Consider the following 25,718-nt stretch of genomic DNA (forward strand, 5'->3'; position numbering starts at 1 on the left):
AGTATGAGAGGATGCAGTAATCATATTTGAGAAGTTTTATTCATTAACAAAAGGTACCAAAATAAATTTAGCCGGGGTCACAGCGTTTAATTTAATAGTATTACAATAATAACTACCATAATTAGTTTCAGATTTGCCTTCCTTCCCAGAGGACAAGATTTTTTAGTTTTTTGATGCCTATTTAAAGCATGAGAATGACAGGAAAATTAATGTCACGACCTTTAGAGCCTGTTTATGGTTTTTCCCTGTCGTACCCTAAAGGATTGGGGGAGTAGTGTGCATCTAAAATAAACCACTTAGTATGGACAAGGAAAAATTGGGTTAATTGGGTTCACCTGATCCTCAGCTGGTAGCACCTCAGTCAGGACCCCATTTCGTATTAGACAGAGGAGCACCTTTATACACTATAAAATTATCTCTTAAACTACACCTGTTACATTCTGCGATGTCTTGAAAAGAAAAACATCTTTAAAAGGACAGTGTTTCAGATACGTAGGATTTTTTCCTCCTATAACTTTATCTGGCTTGTCTGCTTCAATTAGGAAATCACTTTGTCTTTCCATTTTCATAGCAAAAATGCGCTGACACCAACTCGCAGGCCGCACTGCCTGACCCGCATTACCCACTTCCTTTGGGCGACTCGGGGCAGCAGCGCTGACTGTTCTTCCCTTTTCTAGTCCGTCAGGGACTTCCCATAAACAATCACTCTTCCAGACCCTTGAGAGGTGAAACTTGTTTTCATTTTATTGTCAGGGTTTGTGTATTTCAACAGAGAGCAAGGTTTGTCTATTCAACTAGAGTTGAGAAAAAATATCTAGGCAAGCTGGACTCTCTGAAGCTGTTGGATTAGTTGATTGAACTAATTCTGTGGCAAATTCGGCAAATAGTGTTTTGGAAGGAGTCTCGTACGTCGTTGGGTAAGTCAGTACAGCTTCCTTGAATGACAGTACGGCAGTGTCCATTAAAAACTTTAAATTGACCCAGAAATTTCTTACCCTGACTTCACCCTTCGGATGGACTTGCACGTGCCAGCTAGGCTGTGAATATAAGGATGCAGGCTGCAGCTTCATGGGTAAGGCAGAAGGCTGGGAACAGTCTCATTGTCAGTCGGTAGGTAGCTGGTTAATAAACTGTGGTTCCATGCAACGAAATACTGTACAGCCTTTGCAAAGAATTGAAGAGGATCCGTAAGTGCTGATATGGAGAGCTCCTGAAAATATATTAAGCGAAAACAGAGCAGCAGGTATAATCTGCTCTAATTTGGGGAGGGGAGAACGGGTGATAGAGCATACTTCTACACGTTAGCTTGTTTACACACAGACTGTTGCTGAAAGGATTTCCACAAAGGTACTAAGAGTCGGTGCCTCTAAAGAGGGGAGCTGGGGGGGTGTAGGTCGAGAGTCAGGCTTGTTCATTTTTCCTTCGCTTTTTCCATGTCGGAGATAAGCATCGTATGGTAACCTGAGCGACAGACCAACGCCATCAGTGGCGGCAAATAAAAGAACAATTTAGGTGATGCTGCAAAGGTAGACGTGTGACTGGGGTGTTCCAGGGAAAAGGTGAAAGTTTACTTTAGAAGAGGAAGACAGATCACCAGAATCATTCGTGAAGCAGTTCACACACTCACAGGAACATGAAAAACTATGGAGCATAGATGAAGTTAGCAGGAAACAGAGCAGAGCAGGGGGTTTTTGTTTGTTTGTTTGTTTTTAATTGAACAGTCATTGTAAAGTTAATTGATGGGATTTTAATTCAGGGCAGAAATGGTAGAGAAGAAAAGAGCTAGAGATGGGAGCAGAGCTGAGAGGAGTGGGCGCCCTGGCAGTGCTGTGGGAGGGTGGAATTCCCAAAGACAGGCAGGCGGTAGAAATAGTTGTTGAAAGGACACCAAGTGGTCTGAGGTGATGCGACCAAAACTCCCTGGTGCTCAGCAGCCGAAAACGGATGTGAGGGATCCAAAATGATCTTCAAAGTATATCAATTTCCTGTAAACCTGCTTAGTTTGGAGATGATTTTGTCACTGAAGGTAGACAAGAGTGGGGGAAATGATCATTTCAAAATAATGAATTAAATCCAAACGATTAGAAGCACTGCCACCAGACTGCTGGAAGGAAACAAAATGCTGACCGATTTCACAGCGTGTCTCTATATCGTGGACGTGTAAGTGACAGCCTCTGTATTTGATAGTATTTATTTTACTGTCGAGTGTCATTTCTTACCAAATGGTGCAATTCTCTTTTGAAATGCTTTCATCTTCCTCATGATGGTAACCTCACAGCCCAGAAGGATCCATCCTTTTAGCATTGAGAAGCCAGGCTGGAAATTCCAAAGATGCTCTGTTTGATGTAGAAAGAACCAAATGTTTTTCTTACATCTTTATCTTTTACATTTGAATAAATAAGGGATGGAGGAATGCCCGTTTGTTAAAACTTGCCTAAATTTTGGATCTTTTTAGACTTAACTAAAATGCACTCAGGCCTTTTAACAGGAAAGCAGCATTGTCAAATTACTTCATATATAGATACTTTTGGGAATCGTTGTTTCCTATGACTTGTTATTGATAGTTAATGACACTTAAAACAATGTTGATATATCTGAAAAGTCCCACACCTGCTACTAGAGAAACTGAAGAAACGAGGACATTTTTTACATTTACGTAGGATAATTTTTAAGTCATTTTAGGGGTGGTTCAGTCCTTCTAAAAACACACCCAGGCAATCTGCAGAGATCAAAGGAAATTTATTACTGAAAAAATTAACTTAGTCACTTATCTGTCACTTTAAGTTATAGAAAAGTATAGTAATGGCAGAATTAATAAGATATTGCTTCAGATTTCAAAAATCACTATTCATTTAAAAAATGACTCAGAATTTTAGAAACTCATCTGTTGAAAATAAAAGATTTAAATGGTATGAAAAGTACTAGATGGAACCGTGCAAGTATTGTTAAATAATTTCTAGCACTCTTATTTTTACAGGATTATTGACATTTATTCATTCAATAAGCGTTTATTAAACCTTATTATAAACCAGACACTTCTAGGTTCTGGAAGTATAAAGATGAATATGGCATTGTCCCTGCCATCAGGAAACTCACAAATTTTAGGGGAAAAATGGGACAGATTTAAGCAGATGCTGCGTCCTAAGAGAGCCAGTCAAAGTGTGTTGAAAGGTAATGGACAGATCAGTAGAAATTTCTTGAATGGGCCAAGAAATTGTAGACATTGCAGAGGAGTTGAGTAGGAATTGTCTAGCAGGGCAGGGGCGAGAAGGCTGTTCATGAAGAACTGTGGAGGCAAATGAGAGCGGCCTTCTGAGCTGCAGCTGCTAACAAATGGAGTGGTGATAACCACACAGGCCAGTGCGCTAAAGGCCCCGTGTGCTGGGCTGAGGAGGTCGGGCTTCATCCGTGGGCAACAGGGAGCCACTGATGGACTTGAAGCACGCACGAGGAAAACATTTTAATGCTTAGGTTTGCATGAAGAAGACCCTTCACTACTGGACTACTGGGTAAAGGTGATAGTGGAACTCAAAGATAAAGTAAAGGAATTTTTCCAGAAAGAGCAAAAACAAAAGAGGTGAAACACGGGACTTCCCTGGCTGTCCAGTGGTGAAGACTTTGCCTTCCAGAGCAGGAGGTGCAGGTTCAGTCCCTGGTTGGGGAGCGAAGATCCCACAGGCTTCGCAGCCAAAAAACCAAAACATGAAACAGAAGCAACATTGTAACAAATTCAGTAAAGACTTAAAAAAAAAAATGGTCCACATCAAAAAAAAAAAAAAAAAGAACTTTAAAAAAAAAGAGGTGAAACATGTGAAAAGGGGAAAAAAAGTGTTGACAGTCCAGGGAGGGTAAACATCGGAATAAGAAGAGTTCAAGGGGAAAAGAACAGAGAAAAAAATAAATTAGGAAATCTTAGAAAAATAATTGAAGAAAATGTCCCAGGATCTAGAGTTTCCAGATTGAAAAGGCCCACCAAACACTTGGCAAATGGTTGAAAATAGGCTGAGAGACTTCATTGTGAAATTTCTAAACCTTGTTTCCATAGAGAAAAAAATAAAAACAGATTGCATACGAAGGATCACAAATAGCTTTGGATTTCTTAACAGCAACACTAGAAACCAGAAGACAGTGGAAATTTCAACCTGGACTTCTGTGCTCAGAAAAATTATTAAGCAAGATTTTTGTTGATTGAGAGATAGGAATAGAGATAAATCTTCAACCTTCACAGTGGGTCACCAGGAGGTACTGCCTAACACTGAACAATCAAGAAGTCAGATTATAAGCATGTTATTGACAGAATGGAGGTATAAATATAAGAAGAGTCAGCTCTAAGAATTCAAAGTGCTTGTTTCTGGGGAAGATAGATGAATAAGCTCTGGGGGTCTAATGTACAGCATGGTGATTATAGTTAGTAATACTATGTTGTGTTCTTAAAATCTGCCAAGAAAGTAGACCTTAAGTGTTCTCGCCACAATTTAAGTGTTCTTACCACGGGGGGAAAAAAAAAAAAGTAACTATGTGAGGTGACAGATATGTTAATTAACCTGACTGTGGTGATCCTTTTACAAAATATGCATATGTCACGTCATCACATTGTACACATTTGGTGTATACAATTTTATTTGTCAATTAATTATACCTCAATAAATCTGAAAAAAAAAATTTTTAATTTTAGGAGACAGGAGCTGCATTTAGTTTGCAGGTAGCCAAGCGGAGCTGTGTAGTAAGCAAAGAATATTTCACCCTGGAACCTGGGAACCAGAAATACAAATTTAGAGCTGTGGTTAGAGCCTTAGAAGTTGAAGTAGTCTTACAGAAAATCTGTGGAGGGAAAAAAAAAACTAGGGTCTAAGGCTAGAATATATTTTCCTGGGTAGATTTTTATTAAGTTAGAAGAATGCCCTCCTAAACACTATACCCTGCCTAGTTCAGTCATATGTGGAACACATGTGAAAGAACACAAATATCTATATGTGCTTGCATTTTACGAGGGTAAATGATTAGATCTTACAGTTGAAAATGACGTTGTTTCTATTTCTAAGTATATTCTAGTATATTCCTTTTTTTCCTTGGAAAAAAACAAATGAACTTTTTTGCCAACTCAACAGTAACCTTTTTTATTTTTCCTTTTGGAAGAATCCTGCAGAACTTTACTACCATATATAATACCCTGTTTTTTGAATAGTTTTTTTTTTACAAAGTATTTTCAACACATAGTCTTCTAAGTTTAATCCTTTCTTCAGCCAAATGGGTTAAATAGTATTATCTCTCCCTTTCTAGTTCAGGGAAACTAAAAGACAAAAAGATTGAATGACTTGTTCAAGCTCACACAGAAGTTTCAATTAAAAACATACATCTCCCCACTTGGTTCACTGATCCTTCCACAACTTCTTAACACGTTGCACAGTTGAGGTGGGGCTGGAACACGGTCCTGAAAATGAAGGGTCAGTCTAGTCTTTTCGGGTTTTGGTTTGGGAAACAGCAGTGAATATCTGGTGAGACCACCTTAGCAATAGATCTAAAATTAGGGGAAGTGGGACAACCCAGACTTTCCCCAACGCTCAGTAGAAAAGAAGGTGCCTTGGAGGGACTTGAACAAACTAGTCCCCCAGGACAACTCTGTAAAGCATTTTACTGTGTCAGTGACTGACATTCAGAAATATCTGAATTTAAAGAGGCCCTTTTTTTTTTTTAAACTTATTTATTTATTTTTGGCTGTGTTGGGTCTTCATTGCTGCGCGTGGGCTTTCTCTAGTTGCGGCGAGCGGGGGCTACTCACTGCGGTGGCTTCTCGCTGCAGAGCACGGGCTCTAGGCACATGGGCTTCAGTAGTTGTGGTGCGCGGGCTTCAGTAGTTGTGGCACGTAGGCTCAGTAGTTGTGGCTTGTGGGCTCTAGAGTGCAGGCTCAGTAGTTGTGGTGCACGGGCTTAGTTGCTTCGTGGCATGTGGGATCTTCCCGGACCAGGGCTCGAACCCGTGACCCCTGCACTGGCAGGCGGATTCTCGACCACTGTGCCACCAGGGAAGCCCAGAGAGGCACTTTTTTATTGAACTCATTAGCAGTGTTCAACCACTCAGGGGAGGAAGAAGATTGTCAAATACATTATATTAATGCAAATATTAATATAGGCAGTTAAGAATTTTCTGAGTGGATCAAAACTCATTCTGTAGATTATCTTTCACCTTTTCTAATCCTTTTGTGCCAATTTCAGAATTTTATTATTTGTTTCTTAAATAGGACAGATTGAGATGGGAATAAGCATTTATTATAACTGAGCAAATGACTGCTGCTATTAGTCAGAATCTGGGTACCATAAGATTACATTATTTTCGGAAAATTGAGCTTTAAGGTATTGGGATCCTCTCATTTATATAAAGATCTTGAGAAACTTGAATTCCATCCATGCTTAAAAAAGTTATTTTTTTAAATCAGTGAAATATAGTACAACTACTTTAAAAACAGGCAGTTGCCTATAAAGTTAAACCACTCGGCAGTTTCACGCTAGGCAGTTTCACCCAAGAGATATGAACATGTTTATCTACACAAAGACTTGGACACAAATATTTATAGCAATTTTATTCATGAGAGCCAAAAACTGGCAACAACTCAAATGCCCAACCGTGGGTGAACGGATGAGCAAATTGCACTAGAGTCATAGGATGGAATACCATTCAGCAATAAAAAGAAATGATTTACTGATACGTACAGTAAAAGAATGTATACTGCTTGATTTATATGAAATGATACGGAATTCTAGAACAGGCAAAACTAATTTATGGTGACAGAAAGCATCAGTGATTGCCTGGGGCCAGGGAAAGGGGGTGGGGATGGATCATAAAAGAACACGGGGGGTGGGGGGCTTCCCTGGTGGCGCAGTGGTTGAGAATCTGCCTGCCAACGCAGGGGACACGGGTTCGAGCCCTGGTCCGGGAAGATCCCACATGCCGCGGAGCAAATGGGCCCGTGAGCCACAACTACTGAGCCTGCGCGTCTGGAGCCCGTGCTCCGCAACAAGAGAGGCCGCGATGGTGAGAGGCCCGCGCACCGCGATGAAGAGTGGCCCCCGCTCGCCGCAACTAGAGAAAGCCCTCGCACAGAAACGAAGACCCAACACAGCCAAAAATAAATAAATAAATTTAAAATTAAAAAAAAAAAAGAGCACAGGGGGGCTCTGAGGTAACGAGGGAACTTTTTGACGTTAATGTTCTGTGTTTTCTTGTGACGTATCCGGGATTTGTTTCATCGGGTAGGGTCGGGTTACAGACACAGAGGCAACTGCCTTTGAAAGAAGACTTTGTTACTCACGGTTCCCGAGAAAGGGGCTGTGCCACGCATTCAGGGCCACACGGGGAAGTTCCCAGGGCTGGAAGTTCCAGGGAAGGAGGGGTGGGAAAGCCTGGCCTAGAGCCTTTATTGTGGCCTCCCTGGGAAAGGCGAAGCAGGGCAAAACAGTTTAGGGTTGGCTAGTTTGAATGATGTCCGCGGTGCCAGGCTCTAAGGTAGTCCTAGCTGTTCAGTGCCTGGCCCTGGGGTGACTGAAGCCAGGGGAAATACTGGCTTGCTGTGTAAGATTCCATAAAGGAAGTGGTTGGGGGTTTGGACTTTGCGTTGAAAGGTGTGCTCTCCGGAGGTGGTTGGCTGTCTCTAGGATTATCTAGCCCTGGAAGGGGTACTCTGTCCAGCCAGCCAGAGCCCTAGTATGTCAAAACATCATCAAATGTAGAAAGAGAAGAATGTAATTACTACATAGGTATATAGACATTTGTGTGTGTGTGTGTGTGTTTGCTGTATGTAAATTATACCTCAATAAAGCTGATTTGAAAACTTTTTTTTTAAAAATAGTGAAATATAATGGGCGCATGAAATTCAACAAGGTAGGAGAATTCATCCTCAAGTGCATTAAACATTTTCAGACAATACCCAGGTTTATAAAAGAACAAGAGCAGCATTGAATACTTCATAGGTACAAGTTCATTCAGGCAGTTCCTTTCTTTCCCTCTCTGTCTTATGACTATTTCCTTATTACAGTAAAAGAAAGGTGGCTTTTTCAATTATATGATGTCTGGGGTTATGCAGCCTTTCTGAGGCCTTTCCTGCCATGGTCCTGAAGTATACGATGAGTGGTTCTTAGGGCTGGACAAAAAAGGCTTCAGTCAGCTTCTCCTTCAGCGTTTTCAGTGACAGAGTTCAGCATTTCAAATAGCACGTTATGGAGTAGGCTCCGGAGTTGAACGTCGGTAGTCATGAGAAACTGCTTCCTCACATCCGGCTGAGGTTTGCTTCCTTGTAACTTGTCTCCCTTCCTGGTCTGAGTACTGCCCACTGGAGTTACCTAGTGTCCCTCGAATCCTTCCTCCATGTAACTTCCCTTCAAATATTTCAAGATGACTATGGCTTTCCCCTGAATTCTCTCATTTCGCAGGTTCACTCCTTTCCCAGCTTCTCTAAATCACTTTTTCCCTGTTACTTCATTCCCATTCTTTGTTTCACTGATTTTCCTTTAATTCTAGTTTCCAGCAACAAACCTTCTCTCTATATTTCCATTGACTTGGTACACACTTGTACAGGTGTTTGTGAGACAGAAAAATGGAGGAAAGATGGAGGGGAAGGGAGACTGAATGCAGTGGCGCAGGGGCATATATATGAATTTAGGGACCAGACACACTTGGAGAATTGGTTCTGGCTCATCCAAGTGACCCTGAGCAGGTTACTTAATTTCTTTGGGCCTCAGTTTCTTGACCGTAAAGATGAGGACAGTGCTGATTACCTGGTGAAGAGCTATAGTGTGGAATACAGTGGAGGGGAAGGTGTCTTCTGTAGATTCACCAACTCTGGCTCTAGCCTCAAACCTAAAATCTGTGGGACAGTCCCTGTGCAATGCTTTAAAGTCCAGAGCCACGAGATCACCATAGAATCAAAACTGAAGGAAGGCCTGGGAGAAGAACAGCTTCCCAATCAATAGGTTAGTAGCGTTATCTTCATATATAAAGAAGAACCTGTCACAAATGACCCATAGTTACACACCCAAAGACTTTATTACCTTTTTAAATGTTTTCATGTTTCACGTTCTTCTGACCAATTTCATTATATGATGGCGCTTATCTGAATGACAATGTTTATTCTTTAGGAAATAGTTCCCTAGAAATAATTCCCTAATACTAATCAGTTAATATTAAGTTCCCTTAATAATCTAGAGTAACATCCACGTTGTAGCTCTCTGGATGGTGCCCACGTACACACACAAGAGCATGCACTTACACACATACTCACACTCTGGGTTAATGGTAAGAAGCTTATTGAGCATAGAGCAAACAATTTTCATTTATTCTGTAAGATTCTTTATCTAGATGTGTTTTTAGGAAACTTGTCAAGGCAGCATAGCAAAGACAAGGCAAGGTGTACCTTAGGTTTCCTCAACCAGGAATAAATGGAAGATTTCCATTTCCAGCACCATCAAGTTGTCACTTCTCAAGTAACCAATTCACCTAATTTTCATTTTTTATCAACTCTGTTTAAATGTGACATATAGGGACTTCCCTGGCGGTCCAGTGGTTAAGACTCCCCTCTTCCAATGCAAGGGGTGTGGGTTCAAACCCTGGTTGGGGAACTAAGATCCCACATGCCACGCAGTGTGGCCAAAAATAAAAAAAATTTAAATGTGACATATAAACTAAAATTAAAAGTAACCTATGAGTGATTTATAAAGCATATGAAGTCTTGCTGTAATCGATAATATTCACTCATTGTGTTCTTTAATTTTTGCTGCTTTCCAATAGGTTTTTCTACTTAATGTACTTTTCAGCATTTAAGTAGGAAAAGCCAGGTTATAATGATCAGAGATTCTCTAGACTGTGAAGGACACAGTGGCTGCTAGTACTGTTTCATAGTACCTTGAGTCAAGATGCCCCTTGACTTTGCTTGTGTGATATTTGAAAAATACTGATACATCTTACATGACTTTTTAATGCATCTTTCCTGTAGAACATTTATATAATGGCCTTTTATTTCCAGCCCAATCAGAAGGTGAGATATTGTGATTATTCAGGTGTTTTCTTTAATAAGCATTAGGTGTATTTATTGCACTTTTTTTTGTTTTTCATAATTACAGTGGAATTAAATACAATCATACTTTACGTGGCAGAAGAAGATAGACTCCATTTGAGTGAATTTTCTACTTTAAATACCAAGTTATTGGGGGTGTACAGTTGAGATTATTTTACTGGCAATCCTTATCTAATATAACATTCCAAAACAGTTAAAATAAAAACTTGATTTTTGTTTTGCTTTTTTTCAATCGCAGAGATAGTATTTGTTCATTGGGGAAACATAGCAATATGTCCATAAGCATAAAAAGGAAAGTTAAATAACAATTTAATTCCTCACTCAGAGATAGCCAGTTTTAACATTTGGTAGTTTCTGCTATGTGTATGTGGGGGAAAAAAATTGAACTGTACCACTCTGTACCCAACTCCTCTCATATAAAAATGTGTGGTAAACATTTTTCAAATTTTTAATTATTTTAAGAAACAGTGTTTGTAATATTTTCATTATAAAAATATATCCTAATTGACTTGGTGTATATCTTAAATGGTACCCTGAAGAATTTTAAAAAGATAATGAGGATGATGATAGTGAAGATGGTAGTACATAGCTTTGCACATTATCATGATTTTCTGAAGTGGAAGGAAGCTCTAGATTAAAAGGAATGCAGAACTTTAAGCCTCAGGGTGCACACTGCAAAAATACCCCCCAAACACTTTGCACGCACCTCTCTGTAGACTTTTTCCAAGCATGCATTGCTTTGTCTTTTTTTATTTTTGCCATTTTTTAGGGAAAGAAATTAAAAAATTTTTTTTTTTTTTTTTTTTTTTTTTTTTTTTGAAATTTACGTTTCTTTGGTTATTAGTAAGGCTGGACATTCTAATGATTTACTAGTTTGACTTATATAAGTCTGCTAGTTTTATGGAGTGCTTTCTCATTCTTATTGATTTGTTTATAACAGACCTGAGAGTACAAGGACCATTTCTACCATATCCTTGCATAGTTGCACCTCATAGACTGTTTGTTAAATGAGTAAGTGGGTGACTATATATCTATTGTAAATTTTCCATTTTTTCCCAATATTTGCCTTAATTTTTGACAGCTGTATTAAGGTGTAATTGGCATACAATAAATTACATGTATTTAAAGTGCGATGCGGTATGTTTTGCTATATGTATGTAACACCCATGAAGCCGTCACCACAATCAAGGTAGTGAATGTATTCTTCACGCTAATAGGTGGATATATGTTCGTCGTGCCCAGCTGTAGGCCCTTCCTCCCCACTCTGTGTCTTCCTGTGCTCAGGCAACTATTAATCAGCTTTTTGTTCCTACAATTTGCATTTTCCAAACATTTACAAAAATGAGGTCATGAAATATGTACCCTTTCTTTGTCTGGCTTCTTTCGTACAGCACGAGGTTTTCACAGATTCATTCATATTGTAGTGTGGATCAATAATTTACTCCTTTACATTGCTGAGGAGTGTTATGTTGAATGGATATACCACAGTTTGTTTTACTGCTCACCCGCTGATGAACATTTGGGTTGTTTCTGGTTTGGGGCTGCTATCAATAAAGCTGCTGTGAACATTCTTTGTACATATGCTTTTTTTTTCTCTTGGATAAGTGGGAAGGAATTGCCTGGATCATATGATAGGTGTATCTTTAACTTATGAAGAAAACGCCAAACTATTTTTCAAAGTAATTGTACCATTTCACATTACCACCAGCAGTGTAAAAGACTTCCACTTCCTCTACATCCTTGCCAACCCTTGGTATAGTGGGTTTTTTTAATTATTATTATTTTAGCCATTCTAATAGGTGTGTGACTTTCAGTTACACTTGTGGTTTTAACTTACATTTCTGTAATAACTAATGATGTTGAGCATCTTTTTATGTCCTTGTTTGCAAGCCATATCTTTTTTGGTGAAGTGTCTCTTCAGATCTTTTGCTTGTTTTTTTAAATTGCATGTTTGTTTTCTTATTGAGTTTTGAGAGTACTTTATTCTGGATATAATGTCTTTACATATTTATTATTTGCAATTATTTTCTTTCACTCTGCAGCTTTTCTTTCCCTTCACTTAATAGTTTTTTAAAGAGCAGAAGTTTTTAATTTTGGAGTCCAACTTTTAGTTATTTTGTGGATTATGCTTTAGATGTCCTATCTAAGATGTATTTACATGATGAAAAGCCATAGTGTTTTAGAAGTTTTGTAGTTTTAGATTTTACATTCAGGTGTATGTTGCCTTTTGGGTTTGTATGTGGTATGAGGTATATCTCAAAGTTTTGTTGTTGTTTGTGTATGGATATCCAATAGTCCAAGCACCATTTGTTGAAGTGACTATCTTTTCTCTACTGATTTCGCTCTGTACCTTCATGAAAAATCAGTTGGCCACATATGTATGGGTTTATTTCTGGACTCTCTAATAAGTCTTGAAATTAAAATAGTATTATCTGTTTGTCTTATTTTTAAAAATGATTTTGGCTGTTCTGGGTTCTTTGCATTTCCATGTGAATTTAAGAATAAGTTGGTTAATTTCTACAAAATGTCTATTGGGATTTTGATTAAGATTCCACTGAATCTATAACTCTATTTGCAGAGAATTACCATTTTAACAATATTGAGTCTTCTGACCTGTGAACATGGTATATCTTTCCATTTATTTACGTCTTTAAAAATTTCTCTCATTGTTTTGTAGTTTTCAGTGTTTCACATCTTTTTTTCAGATTTACCCTTATTTCATATTTTTGATGTTGTTACAAATAGCATTTTAAATTTTAATTTCTGATTTATTGTTTCATTTCTGATTGTTACTAGTGTATGAAATGTAATTGATTTTTATATATTGAACTTGTATTCTTTAACTTTGTTAAACTCACTTAGTTATTTTTATAGATTCCATTGAATTTTCTACATAGATAATCATGCCATCTGCAAATACAGTTTATGTCTTGTTTTCCAGTGAAGATGCATTTTATTCATTTTCTGCTTTACTGCATTGGCTAGAACTTCCAATACAATATTGAATAGACGTGGTGAGAGTAGATATCCTTCTCTTAATTGTAAACTTAGAGGGAAAGCATTCACTTCTTCTCTATTGGCATGATGTTAGCCGTAGGTTTTTTCATAGATGTCCTTTACCAAGTTGGGGAAGTTTCCTTCTATTCTTACTTTTCTAAAAGATTTTTTTTAAAGGAATGAATGTTGGATTTTGTCACATGCATTTTCTACATCTATTGAGATGATCACATAGTTTTTCTTTTTTTACTTTGTTAACATGGTGAATTACATTGATTTTGAATATTAAATAAGTGTACATTCCTGGGATAACCCTACATGGTCAGGATGTGTTAATATTGTTGGATTTGATTTACTAACATCTTGTTTATAATTTTTGCATTTGTGTTAATGAGGGATATTGTCCGGAGATTTCTTTCCTTCTAGTGGCTTTTTGAGTGATTTTGGTTTCTGGATAATGCTGGCCTCATAGAATTAGATACTTAGAATTCCCTCCTTTTCAGTTTTCTGGAAGAATTTGTGTATAATTGATATTATTTCTTCCTTAAATATTCAGTAGAATTCACCAAAGAAACCATTTGGGCCTAGAGTTCCTTGAGGGAAGATTTTTAACTAAGAATTCAATTTCTTTGAAAACATAGGGCTCACTTTTTGAGTGAGCTTTGGTAGTTTGTGTCTTTCAGGGTAACTGTTCATTTTATTTAAATTATCAAATTGATTGTCAAAATGTTGTTTGTTATGGACCCTTATGTCTTTTTAATAGTGGTAGTCTGTAGTGATGACACCTCTCTCATTCCTGATATTGGTCATTTGTGTCTTCTTTCTCCTGATCAGTTGAGCTAAAAGTTTATCAATTTTATATATTCTCAAAGAATCTGCTTTTGATCTAATTGATTTTATCCATTTTTCTGTTGTCCATTTCACCTATATTTTCTCTGAACTCGTATTTCCTTTCTTCTATTTACTTTGGGTTAACTGTACTTTTTTTTTAGTTTTTAAGGCGGAAACAGACTTGAGACCTACCTTCTTTCTAATATAGATGCTTAGTGCTCTAAATTACCCCCTGTGTACTGCTTTAATGGAATCATACAAATTTTGGAATGTTATGTTTGCATTTCATTCAGTTCAAAACACACTCTAATTTTCTTTTTGATTTCTTCTTTGATCCATAGGTTATTTATAGGTGTGTGATTTAGTTAACAAATATTTGGAGATTTTCCAGATACATTTCTGTTATTTTGGCTTCTACTTTTATTCCATTGTGCTCAGAGAACATACATTATGACCTGAATCCTCTTAAGTGTATTGAGCCTTGTTTTTATGACCCAGAATATGGTGCCTTAATAAATATTTCGTGTGCACTTGAAAACAATGTGTATTCTGTTGTATTGAGTGGAATGTTCTATAAATGTCAATTAGGTAAAATTGGTTTATAGTGTCATTCAAATCTCCAGAGTCCTTAATGATTTTCTGTCTGCTTCTTTTATCGATTATTGGTTATTAATTATTCTCTATTTCTCCTTGCAGTTCTATCATTTCTTGCTTTATGTATTTTGAAGCTCAGTTATTAGGGACATAAACATTTAGGATTTTTATAGCCTTTTGATGAGTTGTACTTTTATAATTATGAAATGACCTTCTTTATGCCTGGTAATATTCTTTGCTCTATAATCTGCTTTTTCTGATACTAATATAGCCATACCACCTTTCTTTTGACTAGTGCTAACCTGATATATCTTTTTCCGTTCTTTTACTTGTAACCTGTTTGTGTCTTTATATTTAAAGTGCCTTTCTTATAGGCAGCATGTAGTTGGGTCTTGCTTTTTTATCCAATCTATCTTTTAATTGGGATGTTTAGATCATTTATGTTTAATATGATTATTGATATGTTTAGGTTTTAATCTATCATCTTGCTTTTTGTTTTCCATTTGTTCTACCTATTCTTTGTTCTCTTTTCCTGTTTTCCCTTGAAAACTGAGTATATTTATGATTCCATCTCTTTGTTTTTGGCATATTAGATAAAATTCTTTGTTTCGTGATTTTAGTTGTTGCTTTGGGGTGTATAATATACATGTTTAACTTATAATCTAGTTTCCAGTGATACTATACCACTTCACCTGTAGTCTAAAGAACCATACAATAGTATACTTACATTTCTCCCCTCTCTACATTTGTCCTGAAATTCTCATACATTTTATTTTTACATATGTTATAAACCCCACAATGCAGTGTTAATTATTTTTATTTAAACCATTATATTTTGAAGAGATTTTATTAAGAAAAAAGCCTTACATGCTTATCATGTAGTTCTGATTTCTAGTACTGAAATCTTCCTTTCTGTATATAGATCCATATTTTAATCTGATATCATGTTCCTTCTACTCAAAGGGCATCATTTAACATTCCTGTAGTGCAGGTGGGCTTGTGATGAATTCCTTTGGCTTTTGTGTATACAAAAATGCCTTTATTTCTCCTTATTTTTGAAAGATACTTTCTGTGAACATAGAATTCTAGATTACAGATCTTTTTTTCTTCAAGTACTTTAAAGATGCTGCTCTACTGTCTTCTTACTTGCATTGCCTCACTTTAAATCTTTCCTTTTTTCACTAGTTTTGAGCCATTTGGTCATGATATGCTTTGGTGTAGTTTTCATGTTTCTTATGCTTTAGGTTTTTTGAGCTTTTTGGATCTGTTCATAGCTTTACTCAAATTTGGAAGTTTCTGCCACTATTTCTTAAAATAATTTTTCTGTCTTTCCATCTCTGTCTTCTCCAGTTACTGATATACTAGACTGCTTAAAGTTGTCCTAGAGCCCACTGATGATCTATTCTTTTTTTTTTTTTTACTCTCTTCTTCCTGAGTTTCATTTTGGATAGTCTCTATTACTATGCCTTCAAGTTCACTAGTATTTTCTTCCGACATGCCTAATATGCTGATAATCCTATCCAGTGTATTTTTTTACCTTATATATTGTAGTTTACATCTCTGGAAATTTTATTTGGGTCTTTTTTTATATCTTTCCTGTCTCAACTTTTTGAACATATGAAATACAGTTATGCATTTAATGATCTTGTCTGCTAATCCTAACATCTGTGTCAGTTCAAGGTCGGTTTTTAATATTTTCTACACTTTGGCTCATATTTTCCTGCCTCTTTGTATTGCTTGAGACTTCTTTATTAGATGTCAGACATTCTGACTTTTACTTTCTTGGGTGATGGATATTTTTGTCTTTCTATAAATATTCTTGAGCTTTGTTCTAAATACACAGGTAAGACACTTGGAAACAGTTTGATCCTTTTAGGTCTTGCTTTAAGATTTGTTTTGTGAAACCAAAGAAATGTTTGGTGTAGGACCAATTCTTCCCCTTTATTAAAGCAAGATTATTCTTTGTACTCTACCCAGCGTTCTGTGAATTAGGAGTTTTTTCAGTCTGACTTGTAAGAACAGACAGTATTCCTGTGAATACTTGATGGGAACCCTATTCATTGCTCTCTCTCTCTCTCCAGCTCTTTTCTTCATTACTCTGGGAATTTCCACCAGCTTTCTCCCTTCCTGCACTGTGGATGATAGGGTTCACCTCATTTGTTTCCTGTTTCTCAAAGATCAGTCTTTGTGACCTAAGGTCCAGTGTTTCGAAATATTGTTTCGTGTATTTTGTCTGTGTCTTGGTTGTTTCAGGAAGGAGGGCAAACCTGGTTCTGTTGTTCAGTCTTGGCTGGAAGCAGAAGTCATGCCCTTCTATTGTACCTAGTTTTCTATTTTAAAAACATTTAAAATTTTCAATGGAAAAATTCATCAGTCTTTACCTTAATGACTTCTGTCTTTGGCATCGTGCTTAGAAACACTTCCGTGTTTGAAGGCTTACAAAAATATTTACCTATATTTTTTCAAGGACTTTAATTGTCTTATACATTCAAATAGTGTATTAATATGGAACCCCATATTCTAGACAATTTGGAAAGTAGCTAAAATGGAAGGGAAAACACCTGTAATTATATCACTGAGAACAAGGCTAATGTACATATTAACATATTTCCTGTCCTGCATTTTTCCGCGCCTTCGTTTTTTGTACAGTTTTTGTCCTCGTGTGTATGTCATTTGGTGTGTGCATCCAGTACGTTATATCGTCACCATTTTCCATGTTGCTACGTAATCTTCAAAATTGCATCTTAATGACTGAATTATGTTTCATCAAATGATTATATTGCAGTTATACTGCCTTTACTTATATTGTTAAACATTTTAGTTATTTCTTAAGCAGAATCTATGAAACATAATTATCAGGCAGGGCAGTTTTAGGGAACCTTATTAACTGCCTGCTTGCACATTTCCCTGACCCTGCGAGGGCAGAGAGGCTGGTACAGGGCCCTCTCAGTGTGTCATTGCTCCCTCTCCAAGCCCACACCAGTGCATTCAGTAAAATCCTGTCTGTATAAAAACTAGAAGGAAAATAAAAACTTCAGTTTCCCAATAGTTCAGTCCATTCCTTATTACTCATATAGTTATAAATAAAAAGCTTGTAATTTGTATTTTTCGTATGTGTTAACATGGCATCTCAGTTATTTGCTAATTATTATTTGTGCTTGGTTATTTTTAGGCAAATTGTTATTCAAGTCAAAGACATCATAATGCAGAGTGCTTTCTCAGTACCACCAAAAGATCAAGGTAAGATAAGCCATGCCAGGGAAACCGGTAATGGTGTGTGTCGTAAAGAGTTTGAATTAATGCATTTAACGTCACTGCCCTCTAACCATAAGGTGACTTATTTCCTGGAACTAAGAACAAAAAATCCAATTACATACGAAAGTTGATTTCTTTTGGTAAATTACTTGAGTGTCTATGGATTCCTGGTTTATCAGACAACGTCCCCTTTACTGAGAGCAGGCCATCTCATTCCACATAAAACTCACAGACCCCAGCACCTCAGCTGGCAATTTAGCTGGCGCTAACAGATGTCAAATGAAGTGACAGAGTATTGGCTTTAATGAAGCAGAATGACACGTGTTCTAGTGAGAAGGATGTATGCAGTATATATATTCATGCACACGTATGCACACACAACGCACATGTAGAGAGAGGGAAGATGTTCGCTTATACATTTTTGACCTATTTCTTCCCACATACCCGTTTAACAAAAAGAAACATAAAAGAAACCGTTTCCCCTCCATATGAATTTTTAAAAAGAAAATCATGGTTTTCTTTTTTAGCAAGAGCTCCTGGACCTTTCAGGAAAGCAGTTTACAGGTGGAGATAGAGTCATTTCTGAATAAAGAATAACTAAATTTTCCTCAGTATAAACGGCAAAGTCTAACCTTTAAGAGGAATTCAAGTCTTTCCCCGGCCTCTCCTGATTCTCTTCCCTGCAGAAGGTTTGATATGTGTATGAGAAAAATAATGCCTTTAAATGATTCAAAACTGGGCTTCCTTAGTGGAAGGTGTAACTGTTAGTGAAAGGAGGGCATTTGCTTTAAAGACCCCTGAACTGGAGAGAACACTCTTTGTTCGCTCTGCCAAAATGAAAGGTGGTGGCGTAACTGTGAAGAGCGTGGCGTCTGTCTGAAAGTCATTTCTGCCCCTGAAGTGCATAACCTTGGGTACATCACTTGACCTTAACTTTCTCATCTATAAATCTGTAAAATGAAGAAAGTAAGCCCTACGCTCTAGGTGATGTGGGGATTAAAGGAGGTAATACATGTAAATCACTCTGCACACTGCTCCCCGCGGAGCAGGCCCTTACGAGGTGACAGCGGCTCTTGCTCTCAGGGGTGCTCCTTACCATGTGGGCCCTGTCCGCCTGCGGAGGCCCATGCGGGGAGATGGGCACGGCTGCCTCCTGCTGCGGATGGCTCGCAGCCTTCAAAGGCCACGCGGGATCCAGGGGCCCTCGTGGGGAGTGAACGCAGAGCAGAGCCCCGGCTGGCTTCTCATCCAGGCCCGTGGCCAGAGGGAGAGTAAGAGCCCTGGAGAATCGCACACGTCCTAGCCCCAGACACTAGGGCAAGAGAGCGGACGGGGGTGATGGGGCGTGGGGAGAGCAGGCCCTCGCTGGAAATTAGAAGTGTGCATGCCCGTGAGCGTTTCGGTATGTGTCCCTTGGAAGATTTCTGCGCTTGTAGCTGATCAAGGGTTTGGCAGCTCAGCGTCCGAGCTGGCATGACCTCCTTCCTCCGAGCAGGCGAGGAGCGGTGTGGCTGCTTAGAAGAGAGGGTGTTGGACTGAGCGTCAGGACAGCTGCGTCCTGTCCCGGCTATAGCTCCAACCAGCTGTGCGCCGCCAGACGAGTTATTTTGCCCCTAAGCCTGGGTTTCTTACTAGCGAAGCCAGGATTCCTTGCCGTTCTTTCCCAGCTCTAGCAGGTTATGAGTCAGGGTGAGTAACTGAGCAACGAGCTGCTGGGTTTCTGGCTGACACAGGGACGTAAAGCTTGTCTCCACTCACACCTCTTGCCTACTTTGCTCTCCTCAAGGTTTACTTTGTTTTGGTTTTGTGTCTACCTCTCTGAGCTGCTGTGTAAGCTTAGTTATTACCTCCATTGACTTGACCAAAGTATAAGATGCCCTCAGGCCTAGCGAGGAGGATTCAGCAGCTCTCGCAGATTCTGCATCAGTCTTTCCTGGGACCAAAGATGTGTGAGCCCCAAACCCAGAATCTGACAGAGAAAGAGATACAATAACTAAAAGATCTCAGTTAATCGAGGGCCTCAGTGTAATAGTCACTCTACCTACAACTTGACATCCGTTGTTTTATTTAATGCTCACAATATAATCTTTATTTCTGTGGTTCAGGGAGATAAGATTTTTTTTTACCAAGGTCACCAACCAGTTCAGTGACTGAGCTAAGATTGGAACCTAGATCCATCAAAATCCAAGACTGTTTGTCCCCTGTGTCATACTGTAAATTTATAAAGAAGATCTCTAATCTATTTTTAGATCATCCCCCTTTTTTTCCTCTGATGAAACATTGTGCTTAATTAAATATATGAATGCTTAAAGCTATTTCAATCCAAAGTAAGCAGAAATTAGAATTTGTATCATGGGAAATTATATTGGTAAGGAAAACTATGAGGCCTAAGAATTGCCCGGTTATTCATTAATTTACTCATTTATCAAATGCTTTCTGTGTGTCCTGGATTACTATTAATATTTTTTAACAAAGAAAAATGCCAGATTTTTAAATTATGATTTTGTTTTCATTTCTTTCATCAAATATAATCACTAATGGGACATGAGAAGTTTGCTGATCACATGTCATTCATTAATTAAATGCTGAGTGATTTATGTAATGAACTAGTGATGGCTGTCTATAAATTACAGCACTTTCAGATTTCAGACTTGTAAGCACACGCGCACGCACACAGGTGCACACATGCACATTATACATGTTAATGTATGAAATTCAGGTAGGACATCACAGCAGAGTTGTGGAGCTTAAGAAAATCCATGGCATCATGTATGACACTATCTTCTAACAAAATTTCATACGGTGCAAGCAGATTTAATGATCACCAAGACAGTACTTACCAGGAGCTATGCCAGATGCCATGAGGGATCCAAAGATAAATCAGACAGAAGCCTGCGCTCTTACAAAACACAAAATCCTAGTAGAACAGCAGACATGTGTGTAATTAACCAGAATAAAGCATGACAAATGCTGTATTAGACCTGAGTGTGACGTACTTGGAGAACAGTCGGTTGAGCCAGAAGTTTGAGGCCGGTCAGGAAACACGACAGGAGGTAGCGTTTGCTCAGGATGTGAGCACAAGTGTAGAAGTCAGTCAGGTGGGGTTTAGGGGTCACAGGATGTGGATTAAAGCTAAGAAAGGACTAGAGGAAACTAATTAGAAATTCCAGTGCCTTCTATTTAAATGTTTCCTAATTTTGGATAAAGAAGTTAACATTGTAACATCACTCAGGTAATCTGTACTATATTAAAAGCTTTCCATAATAATAGTGTTGTTATTATCCCTTTCTGTGTGAAAGTATTACTTATAGAATCTCCAGAAGTTCATCAGACTTATTTTGTTACAATTTTCTATCTTCTCATGCATTCAGGATTTGGAGATAGGATTTATGGTTTTCCCACACTTTCTTTTTTTGTTTGGTATTTTCAAATGATAAGCTAATAAAAATTTAAGGACATGTATTTTGTGTTGAAAAACAGCAAATTGTAGCAAGTGATAAACCATGTTTTGGAAAAAAAAAAAAGGCATGAAAACAACATGATAAGGCCAACTACAGTCATAACTTCCACTTTAAATTTGTTCAAGGAAAGAAAACCACCACAGTGATTGAAAATGCAAAAGCATTGATTTACTTGCCAGATGAGGAAACACACAAGTGAGCAGCCTTGCCAAATGGTTCTGTTAGAGGGACAGTTTACGTTTGTTATGTGCCAGGAAGAAGTTGACTGTAGTTGTGCCAGTTAAGGATTGAAGTGAGCACCTTGGAGAGGGCAGGATGAGTGTCAAGTCCCCACACAGTTAATTAATACAAGTCCCACTGTTCATTGGTCAGGAAAGAGTCTTAGGTCCAGGGAGGGTCTGTTTTGCTGGAGCCATTCAAAACTCTTAGATACTCGCCAGCTTTGCAATTCAGTTTTGCCATTTCCTAGGCAAGTCTGCTGTGAGTAGAAAGGTCTTAGAGGTCTTCTAACACTTTTCTCGGCTCTGTCATAACATTTGTATAGTTAAAACATAGTTATCAAATTGTGAGTGCTATTTTTATTCAGTGAGAGTAAGAATAAATGGCGCTGAGAAAATGGCAGATGCTTTGAGGCATCTTACTTCTTTTGAGTAAGAAGTAGTGGGTCTTAATGACCCCCTTCAGAAACACTGCAGTTAGCTAAACACGCTCTGTACCATGCCTACTAATTTTCAAAACCTGTGCATTATTTAACTGTGACGCCAATAGCCATTACTGTCTTTCATGTGAATTCAGATTTGGAGCTGTGAAAAAAAAACAAACAAACCTAGATTTTTCTGATTCAGTGAAATACTTTAAAAATAATCATGGCACAGCCTAAAAATATATTCTTATGTCTTATAGACGTAAAAAGCTGTACTTAACGTCTTGCAGAAATAAACATTTTCGGTATTAGTGAATATAGAATTTTTGAACTAAAGGAACACTTGGGCTAGGTAGTTAATAATGTTCTAATTGGGGCTTCCCTGGTGGCTCAGTGGTTGAGAATCTGCCTGCCAATGCAGGGGACATGGGTTCGAGCCCTGGTCTGGGAAGATCCCACATGCCGCGGAGCAACTAGGCCCGTGAGCCACAATTACTGAGCCTGTGCGTCTGGAGCCTGTGCTCCGCAACAAGAGAGGCTGCGATAATGAGAGGCCCGCGCGCCGCGATGAAGAGCGGCCCCCACTTGCCGCAACTAGAGAAAGCCCTCGCACAGAAATGAATACCCAACACAGCCATAAATAAATAAATTAATTAAATAATGTTCTTTTTTTTTAAGTTTAGGAAAATGATCTTACTTATTTTAGACTCTTAGTATCAGTTGGGTTCTTTATGTAAACTTCTTAATGAATTTTCTGTCTTTGGCGGGCTTCAAAGCATCCTGGCATGTAGTGGTTTCTCAAATACATATTAAATTTTGTTAAAAGTGCTTTAAACTCTCAAACATTTTTTTTAAAAATCATATTGCTCAGATGCTATGAAAAGATTTTAATCTTTGTTTTTTATGAAACACCAAGCTGAAGTTGTCAAGTCTATGTGTTCACTTAACAAATATTTATTGCCTTTGGAGGGGCAATGAGCAAGGAGCAAAGGGGGAAAAAGGAAAACCAAACTAAGCTCTACTCTCTTATAGCTCAGTTTCAATGAATAAAACTGGGCTGTCTATCCAAGCAGGAGTTGACCTTTTATGAGGATTCAACCTAAGAATGCCTTATTGTCTTGTTACCTAACTAAAGTTTCACCCTTTGAACATGGTATTGGAGATGTTTCCTAAGCTCCTTTCCTGTCTTTTGTCCTCCCCTCCCCTCTCAGTCTGGGAAAAGAACACCAAGCAAGAGCTGGACAGCTGAGCTCTGGTTATTCTTCTGCCCTTCTTTCTAGGCTCTGTGATCTTGGCTAAATCTGTGAGCCTCAGTCCTTTCATCTTTCAAATGGTGGGGATGTTAATTTTGGTCTGACACAGTCCAATGAGATAAGGTACTGTTGGTTCTCGTCATTTGCAGCCGTCACATTCTGTAAAGTCACCACAAACACTGAATTAGCTAATACTGCACCGTGGCTCCTACGGGAAATGCAGGGTTAGGTTTCCTGTGCGCCTTTGGTCATTTTCATCAGTTATCAACACAAACCCTGGCTTTATGTGCGTTTCCGTTTAAAGACACCTCACTGAATGTATCTTGTTGATTCCTTGACATTAATTGGCCTCACAGATGCAGCATTATAACTCATGCCTGAACAAAGCTTATTGAGCGCACGTATTTTTTTCCATGAGGCACATCAGACTCTTCTAATGCTTAGGAACACTGCACAGCGTATCAGCACTATGCTCGAGGGCTGTTTTAAACAGTGAAATCACTAACAAAAAGGAAAAAAAAATTTTTAATGTGGTGCTAAATAGACTGCAAAAAGGACACTTGTTTACAGTATGGAAGCAGAAACAAGGCAGAGCATCAACTACTGCTAGGAACGTGACGCACACTTTTTGCCTGTGCATGTCTACACATGACCATGACAGTGCCACCAGTATGGATTTGGGGGTTGCAAATAAACTTTAGCAAGCAGGTGAATGCACAAATATAGAATCTGCAAGTGAGGCTCAACCATGTATGAATGCACTTTGTAAACTCTTAGAGCACAATATAAATCTCAGAATCAGTTCCAGAATAAAAGTTCTTTTGGAAGGCAGATGTAATAACTTTGTGTAAAGTTGATATGATCAGTGTCAAGTTAATCAAGTAATAAGTATATTATTTGAAAGTGACCACAAGTTCTTAGCTCAGTAAAGCTACAAAGACAACTCTTGCTGTGAACTCTGGCTCTTCAGGGCTCACATTTAATACACGGTAGCAAAGAGAAGCACTGTAATTTGATGCTTTGCACTTAGTGGTTAAGGTGGCTTTGTGACCTCATTAAAGGGGGGGAGGGGCATTCCCTATGTTTTACCAAAATATTATGTTTCTAAATATGTGACATTCATATGGAAACATTTTGATCTTAACTATTGGTGTAAGTGCTGTTCTTGGCCTTTTGGTACCATTTTATATTGCAGACCAAGTACAAATTGACATTTTCAAGCTGGTTTTGGTTAACTCCTTAATGTTGGAAATTGGAACTTTCCAGTGTAATAACCTCTGCAAAATACTGCTGTATTAGTATGTTATGCTGTCGACAGAAGTACAAATGGAAAACACACACATACCTATAGAAATTTCCTTGTAGAACAAAATGGAAATGACTTGGGTGGCCTAAACCTTATCAGGTAGACCTCATATTGGGAGTTATTCTTCTATTTGAGATAAAATACTAGAGTCTGGAATATTCTTTTTAGTAAATTCGGTTTATGAGTATCTCTGTTGTTTGAAATAGCCAGATTTCCACTGCTTAAAAAGCAGGCTACCCACCAGATCATCTCCTCTGGCCTGTATCAGTGTCACTGTAGCCACTCGGCAGCAGAGTCTCTCAGAAATTCCAATTAACCATGTAAATGTATTTCATAGCATCACATCTCACTTTGTCAGAACCCCTGCTGCCTTTCTATCATTAACATAAATGCAGGTGCAAACAGCATTTATGTACTTTGATAGGAAGCAGTTGGAGACATCTCACTGTGGGACCCAACATTTTCAGATTGTATACATCTGTTCAGATAATGTATGCGGCCCCAGCGACATGAACACAAGGATGGGAACATCTGCCCCCGAGACCATTTGCCATATAGCAGGTGCTTACATCTTTATTTATGCAGATAGTTGGTGTGATAAGCTGAGTGGGGATAAAGGAAAGAATTTCGACAGCGGTATTTAGATGTTATGCAAACCAGAAGTATAGGCTAGGTATTTTATGTTTGTAAAAGTCTACTACTAATAGGAATAGAAATTTGTAAGTCTAGTCATGCTTTGAATGAACATGTTGTTCTTGTCTTTAAATTAATTGGCACCAAAACCCTAAAAACATTTACAGAAATTCCGACATCCAACTTATATTAGAAATAGCAACTTATTATTTTGGTTTTGATAAAGTAACTTTAAATGATTTTGAATGCATTTTGCTAAAAGTTCTGAAAGAAAAACAGTGCTCTGTTTTTTTCAAAGATTATAATACTACTAAGAGAATCTTGTGATGATATTTCTTAAAATTAGAGAAAAATTACAAATGTCATTAGTTTTAATATGTTATAAGATGTTCCATGAATATAAATTGAGTAAAATAAATTTCAAAGCATTAATATTTATAATATTTTTGTCAAAAAAATTTTTTATTTAAGCTATATTCTAACATTTCCAACTAGTGATATTTAATTATAATTTATATTTTTATTAGGATAAATTACCTTTGAACACTTCATTTTCACAACTCTGTCTCATGGATCTGCCATATTATATTCTCACAAGGGAAAAAGCATGAAGGAAACAAAAACTTATCAACCAAAAGCAAGACATTTCCAGATTTTATTTTCTATTCTCATTCACATACA

At 37.9% G+C, this 25,718-nt stretch overlaps 1 protein-coding gene across 45 annotated transcripts in view; it reads left to right on the plus strand.

Moving 5' to 3' along the window:
- The window catches only part of ZNF438 (zinc finger protein 438), a 215,358-nt gene that overhangs the window by 123,016 nt on the left and 66,624 nt on the right, over positions 1–25,718 (plus strand). For 44 of the 45 annotated variants that reach the window (XR_014242897.1, XR_014242898.1, XR_014242907.1 and 41 more), the window contains one exon: positions 17,659–17,726. Coding sequence is in view for 16 of the 45 variants with exons in the window: in XM_082386270.1 (XP_082242396.1) it covers positions 17,690–17,726 (37 nt within the window). In the remaining 29 variants the exon portion in view is untranslated. Of the gene's footprint in view, positions 1–17,658; positions 17,727–25,718 lie in introns of those variants that run through there. The other variant, XR_014242901.1, reaches the window with a different exon arrangement.

The sequence above is a fragment of the Balaenoptera borealis genome, assembly GCF_965194805.1.
Source record: "Balaenoptera borealis genome assembly, chromosome: 3".
Classification (NCBI taxonomy): domain Eukaryota; kingdom Metazoa; phylum Chordata; class Mammalia; order Artiodactyla; family Balaenopteridae; genus Balaenoptera; species Balaenoptera borealis.